At 36.6% G+C, this 13448-nt stretch overlaps 1 protein-coding gene across 1 annotated transcript in view; it reads left to right on the top strand.

Moving 5' to 3' along the window:
• Positions 1 to 13448, top strand: part of hdlbpb (high density lipoprotein binding protein b) — a 32494-nt gene extending 19046 nt beyond the window's left edge. The window contains exons 16-28 of the mRNA XM_028474874.1: positions 1402 to 1533; positions 2200 to 2418; positions 3556 to 3777; positions 3860 to 4078; positions 4187 to 4331; positions 5401 to 5528; positions 6170 to 6274; positions 7348 to 7482; positions 7568 to 7711; positions 8515 to 8694; positions 8766 to 8882; positions 9824 to 9982; positions 11431 to 13448. Of these exons, the coding sequence (XP_028330675.1) occupies positions 1402 to 1533; positions 2200 to 2418; positions 3556 to 3777; positions 3860 to 4078; positions 4187 to 4331; positions 5401 to 5528; positions 6170 to 6274; positions 7348 to 7482; positions 7568 to 7711; positions 8515 to 8694; positions 8766 to 8882; positions 9824 to 9982; positions 11431 to 11523 (1998 nt within the window). The 3' untranslated portion in view covers positions 11524 to 13448. The remainder of the gene's footprint in view (positions 1 to 1401; positions 1534 to 2199; positions 2419 to 3555; positions 3778 to 3859; positions 4079 to 4186; positions 4332 to 5400; positions 5529 to 6169; positions 6275 to 7347; positions 7483 to 7567; positions 7712 to 8514; positions 8695 to 8765; positions 8883 to 9823; positions 9983 to 11430) is intronic.

Below are 13448 nucleotides of genomic sequence, written 5' to 3'. Positions count from 1 at the left end.
CATTCTGTGTATTTTTGTTGTTGTCTTACTCATTGTGAAGCATTTTGTGCATTTTTCCGTAGTCCCTTTGCATTTTTTTTTTGTGTAATTTTTGTGTATTTCTGTTGCTGTTTTGCCTGTTTGTTAGTACTGTGGTTTTGCAGAGTTTTTTTCTTGTCTTTTCGTGTCCTTTTGTTGTCATTTTCTGTAATTTTGTTTATTTTTCTGATTAATTTTGTGTATTTTTTTTTCATTTTGTTCATTTTTGTAATAGTTTTGTGTTTTTGGAGTATTTTCTGTTTTTCTCTTGTCTTTTACTGTATTTTCCTGCAATGTTGTAATTCTTTGTATTTTTTTAATGTATTCTTGCTCTTGTTTTGTTTGTTTTATTTTTCTGTTGTTTTCTACATTTACTTTGGGAGCCGCATAAAATTAGACTGAGGGCCGCATATGGCCCCCGGGCCGTCAGTTGCCTATGTGTGCCTTAAATCTTCCATATTGTCCATAAGAAATGTAATCCATTTTTATCGTTTGTAAAATTGAAGTAACACGTTTTTTGTTTGTGTTGTGATCTAAAAGTTTTCCTGTTGTTGATTTTTAATGTTAGATCAAGGCCAAGGCTACACAATTGTAGCTCAAAAATCGCAATTTTTTACTTTAAAAACTTGATTTTCGATTCCGATTCCGATTTTTTTTTCCCTTTTGAATTGCAACTGCAAAGCCTTAACAAAGAATGTTAAACCCCATGTGGGTTTGATAAAATAACAACCTGTCCAACCAAAAATCAATCCCTCAGCATTTTTGAAAAGAGAACGTTGCATTAGGAAAAAAACTCACACAAAATTCACATTTAAAAAAGACTTGGTTGAAACTTGTTTTTAAACAGTTTGTAAAGAGAGAGACTCGTGCCATGATTACATGCGATTAAACGGGAAAATCAATTTTTTGATTTTGAATTTTTAAAAATCCCCCTCAATAAATAATCTGATTTCGATTATATATCAATTAATTGTGCAGCCTTAATCGAGGCAGTCTTACTCCACATTCTTTTTCACACTGCTTTATACAACACAAGTGCTGTTTGTAACTTTAATTATATCAACAAAATTCAACACTTTTGAATCTCTTTTTTTTTTTTTTTTTTTTTGTGAAGTGCAGATATTTTGTAGATTTTATTTGTAAGTATTTACCCAGATTTCAACACAGTAAGACAGATATGGTAGGATCATGGTAAAGTAGATGGTGTGTAAAGTTTTTTGTGTTAATAAATACTCGACTTTACTAATAATTCCATTATTCCTAGATAGATATTTTTGAGCACAGTAAAAGATCAATGCCACACAAGTCACTTTTGCTTGCTGCTATGAAATGTACCTCTCGTGCACAGAAAAATAAATATCATAATGTCATAATTCACACCAGATTCGTGAGGAAACGAACACCAAAATCGATCTGCCGACTGAGAACAGCAACTCTGAGATGATTGTGATCATGGGCAAGAAGATCAACTGTGAAGCTGCCAGGGAACGAATCCTGGCCATTCAGAGAGAACTGGTGAGAAAACAATGTAATCAAGACTTAACGCTCAGAAAGTTTAGAGAAGTCAGAGGCAAGGGTTGTTTTCTCACGTTTTTTGCATATTATTTCATTATTATGTTAAGGTTTCATTTATTATATTATTATCCACTTTGATCTCCTGACATGTTTCAACTGACAACTGCCAGTCTTTTTCAGAGACGTCTGCTGATCGCTTTGATGTTTCCCTTTGAAGTTTCCTTGATTTCCGCGTAATAATTCCAGCAAAATTATTTTTGTCTTCTTTTTGAATAATATGTTATGGTTTCATTCATTCAGACAACTGCTCCTCAGGAAATCCACTTTGATCTCTTGACATGTTTGGATTGACGACTGCAAGTCTTTGTGGAAGTCAAGGAAACTTCAAAGTAAACATCAAAGCCACCAGCAGACGCCTCTGACAAAGACTGGCAGTTGTCAGGAGATCAAAATGGATTTCCTCAGGAACAATTGTCTGAATAAATGAAAAAATGACATATTATTCAAAAAGAAGAATGTTGCTGGAATTATAATTGCATTATTGTTGTTGACTAACTTTGGGTGGAGAAGTTTTGAGCTCATCTGGCTCAATATGTCGACATCATTTTGCAGACGTTTCGTGTGGATTAGATAAACGTTTAAGTTCCACTCCCTCTATGATTTCAGGCCAACATTAAAGAGACGGAGGTTTCCATCCCAGCAAAGCTTCACAACTCACTGATTGGCTCCAAAGGCTGCCTGGTGCGCTCCATAATGGAGGACTGTGGAGGAGTCCACATCCACTTCCCTTCTGAGGGCTCAGGTTCAGACAAAGTGACGATTCGAGGACCTGCTGGAGAAGTGGAAAAGGCCAAGAAACAGTTGCTGCAGCTAGCTGAAGAAAAGGTGGATTTATTTATTCATTCAAATGATTAGAAATAGCTGAAAATGGAAGAACAAATGGAAAAAATAACAGAAATCTCCGTTAAAACAATTTTAAAAATCCAATTTCAATAAAATACACATTTGACTTGTTTGACAAGGGATATGAAGAAGTCCTACCCCCATTCTTCACCAATAACAAATACAAAATCCAATAAAATTAACTAAATGGACAATTATGATTAATACAATTAATTCCAGAAATATTACGACTTTAATCTCGAAATATTATGACTTTAATCTTAAAATATTATGACTTTAATCTTAAAATATTTTGACTTTAATCTCATAAAATTACGATTTTATTAAAATACGACTTTATTCTCATAAAATTACGACTTAATTTTCAAAATATTATGACTAAATTCTCAAAATATTACAACTTTAATCTTGAAATATTATCACTTTAATCTCATAAAATTACAATTGTATTAATATACTACATTATTCACATAAAATTACGACTTCATTCTCAAATTATTATCACTTTAATATTGAATTACTATGACTTTAATCTCATAAAATTAGGATTTTATTAAAATACTTATTTATTCTCATAAAATTACGACTTCATTCTCAAAATATTATCACTTTAACCTTGTAGAACTCTGATTTCTTTTTATTTTAATGTGGCCCTTATAGAATTACATTTTCATTAAGATACGACTTAATTCTCATGAAATCACGACTTAATTCTCAAAATATTACGACTTTAATCTTGAAATATCACTTTAATCTCATAAAATTACAATTTTACAAAGATTCTACTTTATTCTCATAAAATTGCGACTAAATTCTCAAAATATTATGACTTTAATCTTGAAATATTATCACTTTAATCTCGTAAAATTACAATTTTATTAAGATTCTACTTTATTCTCATAAAATTACGACTAAATTCTCAAAATAATACGACTTTAATCTTGCAGTGCCCAGATTTTTTATCTTATTTTAATGTGACCCTAAGAAAAACAGAACAAAGAAAAAAAAAAAAAGGTGATCTTTTGTAAAAAAACAAAAAATTCAAACGGGGAATCAACCATTAAACACACGCTCACATTCATTGTTTTTTTTCCGCTGCTTTCTTCGAACGCTTTTCAGCAAGTCAACAACTTCACCGCTGAGCTGCAGGCTAAACCTGAGTACCACAAATTCCTGATTGGTCGGGGAGGGGCCAACATTCGCCGTGTGCGGGACCGAACGGGAGCCAGAATCATCTTTCCATCGGCTGATGACACGGAACAGGAGCTGATCACCATCGTTGGGAAGGAGGAAGCTGTTCGTCAGGCTCAGCTGGAGCTGGAGAGTCTGGTCAAAAACCTGGTAAAAAAAAAACAACAAAAACAAAACGACTGCTTTCGTTTTTGATAATCTGTCGTAATCTATTGACTCTTCTCTCTGACAGGATGATGTAGTGGAGGACAGCATGGTTGTGGACGTTCGTCATCATCGTCACTTTGTGTGCCGGAGAGGTCAGGTGCTGCGGGAGCTGGCGGAGGAGTACGGAGGAGTAGCCGTTAGTTTCCCTCGGACCGGAGCCAACAGCCAGCGTGTCACCCTGAAGGGAGCGAAGGACTGTGTGGACGCTGCCAAGAAACAAATCCAGGAGATCATTGAAGACCTGGTACGAGGGCCAGGATTTTACTGTCAATAAACTCTGGGACATGGTTTTCATGTCTTTCACTAACGCACTGTCGTCTCGTTTTCTCCTCTTCTCTCCACCCTCGAGCAGGAGTCCCAGGTGTGCGTGGAGGTGGCCATCCCTCAGCGTTACCACCGCGCCATCATGGGACCCAAAGGATGCAGAATCCAGCACATCACCAGGGAACACGAGGTCCAAATCAAGTTCCCAGAGAGAGAAGACAACAGCGCCGCAGGTTACAAACCCAACACAACACTGTAGCTTGTGTCAAAACAAATATATTTATGTCAGGTACGCTTGGGTATTTTACACACACATGTTATCTTTGGTCATTAACAGGCCATTGAGCACGTGTATGAAACTCAAGGCCCCGGGGCCAAATCCGGCCCTTTAAAGCTCCCAATGACAGCGAAAACATGACTCACTGTGTAAATCACCAACTGTCCCTCCAAATACACAAATTCAATGAAACTGCACATTTTTTCCCAGGGCTCACAGTTTTGAGTTTTTTTACGCTTATAACACATGATGGCAGTCTTATTTATTTTTGTCAAGGTCTTTTTATTGTTTCTTTTGCCATTATACACACACAAACAAAGACATGAACATCAATGATGTTTCAATTTAGATTTTTTTCTATAGACATTATAAAAGGTTGCCAGATGGTATAACATTTGGTGTGTGGTGTATCATATTTTCTCATTTACTCATGATTTAAAAGTTGGGGGATGTTTTTCCTTCCATTTAAACACTATCAGTCAACGTGCCAAAAGAGAACCAAAAGCGACCATAGTTTTTACATGACGACTGAGATATGACCTCAGGTGCTGTGACCACAAAAATTGCTGTTATAGGAGTGGATTTTTTTTTAAACATTGAGAGTATCAGTCTCCAAAACCTGTCTAGGTGTAGGCCAGGACCAAAACATGTGTAAGAGTGATGATGGCAGTCATTTTTAATCTCAAATTGTTGTAAATACTCTCAGTTATTCCAAAATCCTACAATTTTCCTCAAATGATTCCCCAAGATCTCCTCAAATTGAAAATTACAAAATGAAGTGAAGATCCTACAGGGATTGATATCCGTCACTTATTGGTTGGATATTGTCGGTGCCTTACATACTTTAAATATTATTATACGTGGAAGTGCAAACTAATGATGAAATTGCAATTTTTTTTCACCTATAATCTGCGGCTCACTTGAGATTAAACTGGTCCGTATTCGGCCCCTGAACTAAAATGTTTCTCACCCCTGCCATAGAGTGTTTGCATCTGTTTTATCTGTTTTTTGTTGTGAACTATCAGGTCATGAGGCGTCGCCTCATGAGAACGGTGACGTCAGCCCTGACGCAGAGTTTATCCCTCGCAAGTGTGACCTGATCACCATTTCTGGACGGGCAGAGAAGTGTGAACTGGCTAAAGCTGCTCTACTGGTAAGATGTTCAGTTCTTTTAAACCTAGAAAACTGGAAAGTGAGGAGGACCAAACTTGCCAATAACTACATAAATGTGAAAATATCAAAAAGGAAAAATAGAAAATTAAATACTAATAAATAAATATAAGTGCAAAAAAAACTAAATTAACAAAAAAAAATATATATATATATATATATATATATATATCTAATAATAGAGGTGAAAATAAAAAATAAAATACAAATATTATTTTTTTTAGTTTTATTTATTTAATCATTTATTTTATACATATAAAAAATTATCTTATTTTTGTTTTGTCTTTATTTTTATATGTATACAATAAATTAGTAAAAGTAAAACATAAAATTATTTCCACTTTTATTTATTTTTATTTTTTTAATTTTTGCATATTTCTTTGCATTTATTTATTCAGTGATGTTTTTATATTTGTATTCATATTTTAACTTTTGTATTTCTTATTCTTATTATTTGTGTTTCATCTTCAATTTTGCTTTTTTAAAATTTTTCATGTTTATTTGTTTATTCATTTAATTTAAATTTTGGCAGCTTTGGTCGTCCATAGGAAAGTTTCTATTTTTTTTAATATATATTTATACTTATTTTTTCCCTGTTTTTTAACGCCCATGTGTTCTCTTTAGGCGCTGGTACCCATAACAGAAGACATGGAGGTGTCTTATGAGCTGCATCGCTACATAATCGGGCAAAAGGGCAGCGGGATCAGGAAGATGATGGAGGAATACGAGGTCAGCTGATATTCTAGTGTCATCTAGTGGCAAAAAGCTTCTGCCTACACATAAAAAATAATGTGATTGGTACCTGTAGGGAACGTTAATTACAAGCTTTATAAAAAGATAATGGATAATACCAGAGAGACAAAACTGCTCCTCAGGAAGGCACAGTTAATGACGCACATTATACACAAATGCTGCTGTTTGTCGTCCTGTGAGGCGTCATAAGTAACAACTTCAGTCAACTGTAGCTCCTACTCAAATCCTTGTGTTATTCAGGATTCAAGATTTGTGTCTTCATTATTCAATCGATAAAAAAACAAAAAATTCAATCAAAAGAAAAATCCCTTCAATCAAAAACAACATTTTCAATCAAAGAAAAAAAGTGTTAAAATGCAAAAATTAAAAAAAATAATTGCGTTTTTTTTTTTTAATTGAAGTCATCTTTTTTGTATATAGATCATAATATAGGGAGTACATTTGTCTTTATTGTTCAAATTAAAAAAATAAAAGATTTCGATCCAAAAAAAAATTTTCAAAGTAAGTGTTCATACTTAATTTTTTGCGCTCAAACCCTTTTTTTCTTTGATTGAAATGTTTTCTTTTTTGATTAAATAAAAAAAAGACACAAATGTACTACCCATAATATGGTCCAAATACAAAAAAGATGACTTCAATAAAAAAAAAGCAACACTAATAATAATAATGATGATAAAAACTTGTAGCATAGTAATTTAGAAACAGCACAGGATATATATATACAGTATATAGTAATAAATAAAAAAACATTAAAAGAAAATTTGGAGAAAAGTGTAACAAAAACATAATTAAAGAGGAATATTAATGGTAGTGAGAGTTAAAGCAAAACACTGGCCCTAAATCAACCCCCGTATAATAATGTCTGCTCCCCATCGATTGTATCTCAAGGAGTAAAATTATTCGTATACATAATTTTAAGTTGTTTCGTTTAAAGAATGGGCACGTCTTCTGTTTATTGGAGTTACACAGAACAACCTGACTAGTCAAGGTACCCGTAATAATTGTTAATACCTAATTTAGTTCTTGGATTGATGTGTTTTTTTGTGCAGGTGAACATCTGGGTGCCGCAGCCTGAGAGGCAGCTGGATGTGATCAAAGTGACGGGGTTGGTGGCCAACGTGGAGCGAGCGAGACACGGTCTGCAGGAGAGAGTCAAAGAGCTGCAGGCGGAGCAGGAGGACCGGGTACTAACGAACACCAACACTAGGATTCACTCTGGCTTTGATACGATTATAAACTATTATTGTTTTTTCCTCATGATCCCCTCAGGCCCTCCGAAGTTTCAAGGTCACCATGTCTGTAGATCCAAAGTTTCATCCCAAGATCATTGGTCGTAAAGGAGCCGTCATCTCTCAGATCAGAAAGGACCACGATGTCAGCATTCAATTCCCCGACAAAGGAGACGAGCAGCAGGTGTGTGTGTGTCCGTCAGAGCAGGGGTTCTCGTGAGACATTTGGAGGGGGTCGCCAGATGCCTTTAAGAAACTAAGAATATTTTTTTAACAATTTGAGCCAATTTTTGCTTATTTTTACCCATTTTTTCTGCAACCATACCAAACTTGCCATATTTTAACCTATTTAACCTATCACTTTTTCTTGTCATATTTTTTGCTCCTTTTAATGCATTATTGCTACATTACTCCCATTTATGCCACTTCTCACCTTTTTTTTAGCAAATTCTTTCCACCTTCAAGACATTTTTGGCACTTATAATCCCTTTTCACACCTAATGTTGCATTTGTTGACCCATTATTGTCACTTTTAACCTCTTTTCACCATATGTCATGTTTATTTTTGCCAATTTAACCCATTATTTACCAGTTTAAACTAATTATTCCAATATTGATATTTGAACCCTTTTTACCACTTTTTCTCTGTGTTTTTTTTTTTTTACCACTTTTAATGTCAACTTTTAACCAATTTCTGAGAGTTTTAAAAGTCCCATTTCACCACATTCACTTTTAACCCATTTTATTTCTGATTAAAACAAGGATTTACACCTTTAAGGTGACTTTATACTATAACGCAAATACTAATAAACTTCCTGGATAACAGTGGATATTATTCAGATAAATAAATAAATGTGGTTATCACAGATTCATAAAACAATGGACCATCATTTTGCTGACTTTATGGATGGACACAGACTGATGGGTTCCAAAAAGCCCTCCCCTTTAATCCTGCTTCTCCATTTTGAATGTGTACCTCCTCTGCAGGATCTGATCGTCATCTCGGGGTATGAGCAGAACGTGGAGGAGGCACGCCAGGCCATCCAGCAGCTGGTGGCCGAGCTGCAGGAGATGGTGAGCCAGGACATCCACCTGGACCCGAGGACCCACGCTCGCATCATCGGCGCACGAGGGAAAGCCATTAGGAAGCTGATGGAGGAGTTTAAGGTCAGGACTAGTTTCCTCATTGGTCTCTGCTGTGACACTAACTGTGCCTTGTCATCCAAAACCTCCTCCAGGTGGACATCAGGTTCCCTCAGCCTGGATCGGACGAGCCTGACAAGGTGACGGTGACGGGGCTTCCAGAGACCGTGGACAACGCCATCGACCACCTGCTCAACCTGGAGGAGGAATATGTGAGTGCAGCTTTAGAGATGACAACGCTAGTCCAAATAAAAGAAGTGCAACGTTTGTAAGCAAAATTTGGGATTTATTAAAAACAAACTTGGAATGTGCACACCTCCACGGCAGCTCTGACCCTGCCGCACACACAAAACCTAGAGAAACGGGAAACTCCAACCCCAACAGGAGAAGCATAAAGACAGCTGTGAAATTAATACATTTGAGTGAAATAATCGAATATTACACATTTCACAGCACATATCACATATGAAGGATATATTTGCAAAAACAAAGGAGGAGGAAAAATATTATACTGACACCGCAGGGAGTGAGTGATACAGTTTTATATCAATAATAATGTATATTAATAACTAGAATATTTGCATTTCCTGAAGAAAATGCAAGTGAGGATGCAGGTGCTGGCCCACGTCGTTGAACACTGCATTAGCACTAGCCTAGCATTAACATTAGCATTAGCTAGTATTAATATTAGCATTATCTAGCATTAGCATTAACCTAAGTTTAGCATCAGCTAGCATTAGCATTAGCCTAGCATTAACCTAGCATTAGCTAAGCATTACCCTAACAATAGCTTAGCATTTTCCCAGCTTTAGTGCTAGCCTAGTGTTAGCCTAGCCAATGAACCCTCTGTGAAATAATGCAGAAGTAATGATGAAAATTGTTGAATTAGGTTGAAGGACCTGAAACAATCTAAACAAAGTTGAAAATAAAAATGTCGAAGAAAGTTTTTGTGTTTTAAAATGGTTGAAAAAGTTGAAATTAGAGTTGAGTAGGATTTATAAATGGAAACAGGCGCAGGGCGTGTTATAAATCCAAAAGCTTATGTTTTGCATATGCATTTCCTGTATTTTAGCGTACGCCAGCTGAAGTGATCTTCCCTACGCACAGTTTTATAAATGAGGCCCCTGAGATCAGCTATTTTCCTTCATGGCAGATGCTCAGTGTGACAGAGACGGAGACCCTGGCTGCCTACATGAAGCCTCCGTCCCGCTATGGTGGGGGAGGCGGTGCAGGAAGCCTGGATGATAGCAGCGGGGGCCCAGCCAAGGGCTTTGTGGTGCGGGACGCCCCATGGAATGCAGGAGGGAACAAGGTGGGAAATGACTCACAATTAACCAAGATTTATATTAAAGCTGCTGGAGATGATAATAATTTATTAGAGTAAGCCTCGTAGATCATTTGCTCAAATAAAAAAAGGTCTAAATTTCCCACAGCTCCACTGCCAGCAATCGGTTTCATGATATAGTTTCGCACATTGCATTGTGGGATGTGAAGTCCCGTAGTCGGATGCATAGAAGTGTTCACCCCAAGGTGTTTTTTTTGTGTTTTCCCCAGAAAAGTTTTGTTTATGGTTTTGAGTGGCAATTTTAACTATTGCTCATTCCATTGTGCACAGCAAATGGATTAAAATGAATAAGACAAATGTCCTTCCACGTGGACTGTTACCACTGGTCCTGCCATCGTTAGCAATGATATATTCAAGGTGTACGGTGGACCATGATAGCAGCGCTACACTTGTGGATAGCTGAGCTACTAGCATGGCCATGGACATTAGCATTAGCGAGGAGTCAAATGCAGAGCCCCCTCATGCAGCGTCAGACAGAGAAATAATCAAGCAAATATGAAATTCAGTTCTCTTCATCCTCTCAGTCTTCTCATTAAAGTTATCATGAGTTGTATTTCACAGTTTCAGGGTGATTAATATGTTGTATCACCAGTATATGTTCAATCAACAAATGGTAGATTTCTTTTTCCAAGAAAAGAGATTTGTTTCTCACTGAAAAAGTAAACTAATTCATTTAATAAAGCAAACAAGTGATAATTCTGAATAAGGTGTTTTCTACAGAATAGGTCAAATTCACAGACAAATTAATCCATGTAGCCTAAGTTCTTTGGTTATTCCGTTTTAAAACCAAATCGAAATAACAAATAAACAGTGTGGGTATTTTGTTTTACTGACTTAAAACCAAATCAGAAATACAGAAAAATCAAAAACCAGACAAGTAGCATTTTTCCATTTTAAAATTACATCTTCTGTTTGTGTGATATTTGCATATTTAAGGGAAACTATGGACTACTAGAGCTTCATGTTTCATGCTCACCACACAGAGGGGCCCCACAGATGGGGGCGTTATCACATATCGTGCATCTTTTACGTAACATCCTTTTTTTAATTTATTTATTTATTTATTTATTTATTAATAATGTTTCAATTCACCAGTTCATCATGAAATTCTAGTCCATAGTTTCCCTTAAATATCCAAATATCACACAGTAGGGCTACATTGTATATGACATTACATTATTATGTTTTTGTGTGCAAGAGTAGGGGGTAGCTAGGGTCAGTGTCTGAAGGGGTACGGACTGAGAAGTTTGGAAACCACTGGTTTAGAGCAAATTACCTTTGATTTTTTTACTGTATCTGTGAGGCCTATACTATGGATTTATCTAATACAAGGTTTTCTTCTCCAGCAGTTTTAATGGTGCACGTGATCTTCAATATTTCCTTGCACTCTGTGTTTTTACATCTCTCCATCACAGGCTCCTGACATGAGCAGCGCGGAGGATTTCCCCACGTTTGGGACCAGCGTGGCCCCCAAGCATGCGTCGGCCTGGGGGCCCAAGAAGTTCTGAGCTTCTCAATCGGGAGCAAAAAACGAACACTTGTGTAAAGTAGATTTTTGAGAGACTAAACTAATTTCTCCAATCAAATTGCTGCTCACCCTTCCTTTCTCTCCTTCCGTGACCTTCCTTTTGTCTCTCTTTCCTCTGTAAACCCCCCCACCCGACTCTCTCTCCCTCCACCAGCCACAGTGAACTCTGGGAGAGTTTCATCCGTTTTCTGTATGTCGTTCCTCCTCCTGCTGTTTCTGCTCTGCCTCTGAAACATTCATTATAACTTCCCCTTCCTCAAACTGCCAACGTGTTCTCTGTTCAACGTCACTGAAATACATCCAAAAAGTGGGATTTTCGGGAGAGTGAGTGAGAGGCAGTGTCAGAATAGCTGGGTTTCAGTCACGTGATTATGATGACGCGCGAAGGAGGTGCGATTTCAGACAGAGGGCAGGAAGTAAAAATGGAGAATACCCCTATGGAGGAAACCCTTGCAGAGAGTCCGTATTTTACTGATTTAGATTCTGTTTCAAGACAAAGATACAAACAATTAATTAACAAATATGTTGGGCGTGACTTGTATCTCATGAAGATGAGTGAGTTTTCGACAGAATCTAAAGATTTGCCGACCATCGAGGCTGTTGATATCACCAACTATCTGGTCCTTCAGACATCCTACTACACCAAACATGATTATGGTTTGGTCTTCGCCAGGGTGAGTGTTTGTTCTTATATTATTATATATGTTAAAATGCTAGCAGCTAGCAGTAACGGCTATAATGTAAACAAACTTTCAAAACATCTTAACGACGACGTTAGCTTGACGGTCAAGGATACAAGAGGTTTGTTTGTCACATACATATATGCTACTACTGAAAAGTACTTTATGACATGTAGTGAAATAGCATTTGGGTTTTCAGCTTTTACTGTGCGCACAGTGTGTGCAGCAGGGGTGAAAGAAACGAGGTAAATTATATAGTAAATGAGCATTTAACGACAACCTAATGCTATTATGAACACAATCACAAAATCACTTCTGACAAAGTGGTCACTACAGACACAGGCATCAGCAGACTGCTCATCCCGGCCGCAGATGTAGGTTTAAAAACCACTTTTCATGGCGTTGTTCTGTGAGCTTTTTACATTTCTCACCTTTGTAAACGACAATCTTCTGCACTGTATAAAATCTCTTTTCCTTTTCTTGGTTAGAACGATTGGAGCAGCCGCAAACTACACAAAACATGGACATTTTGATTATTTCTGAAGGCAGATTCTCAAGCTACTTCACTTCCTGCCCTCCATCTAAATTTTGCGCTCTCGCGACGCATCAATGTGACGTCACGTGAAAGCAACCTATTCAGGGATGAAGTAGGAAAAGTAACGCTAGCTAGATGTTGGATGTAAAAGAAAACCGAAAGCGTGTTTTATAGTGCGAACATGTTCAGGTTGAGATTGTGTGTGTGTTTCTGTGTTTTAGACCCCCCCCCCCCCCTATTTTTTTTTTTAATTTTCCTTCTAAGCTATAAGGAAAAACAGCTGCTGTTGTCCACCATATTTTTTTTTTTTCTTTTCTACTATGAAGAAGCTGAAATGCACTGTCAGGACATTTTGCAAAAAAAAAAAAAAAAACAATAAATGCTTAATTTTTTCCGCAACTGTTTATTTATTTTTAAAAAAAAGAAAAAAAAAAGCCATTTTATTTGAACTACTGTGATATGAGTTTTTCTAATAGCACTCACTGTAGCTTTGAGACCTCATGTTAAAGAGAAAAGTGTCCACTGTTGTTACGTCCAAGTGTAAAAAGAACTTTTTTGCTATTTTTTTTTAAAAACCCTGTGGGATTTCTCTGTTGTTGTTGGTTTTCTGACACATTTTTTTAAAAATGTGTGTGCGCGCGTGCGTGTGTGTGAAAATCAAAATGTATATTTGAATAAAGCTGAACCAAA

This window comes from Gouania willdenowi, chromosome 18, assembly GCF_900634775.1.
Source record: "Gouania willdenowi chromosome 18, fGouWil2.1, whole genome shotgun sequence".
NCBI lineage: Eukaryota > Metazoa > Chordata > Actinopteri > Blenniiformes > Gobiesocidae > Gouania > Gouania willdenowi.
This window is presented reverse-complemented; position numbering and strand designations above follow the sequence as displayed.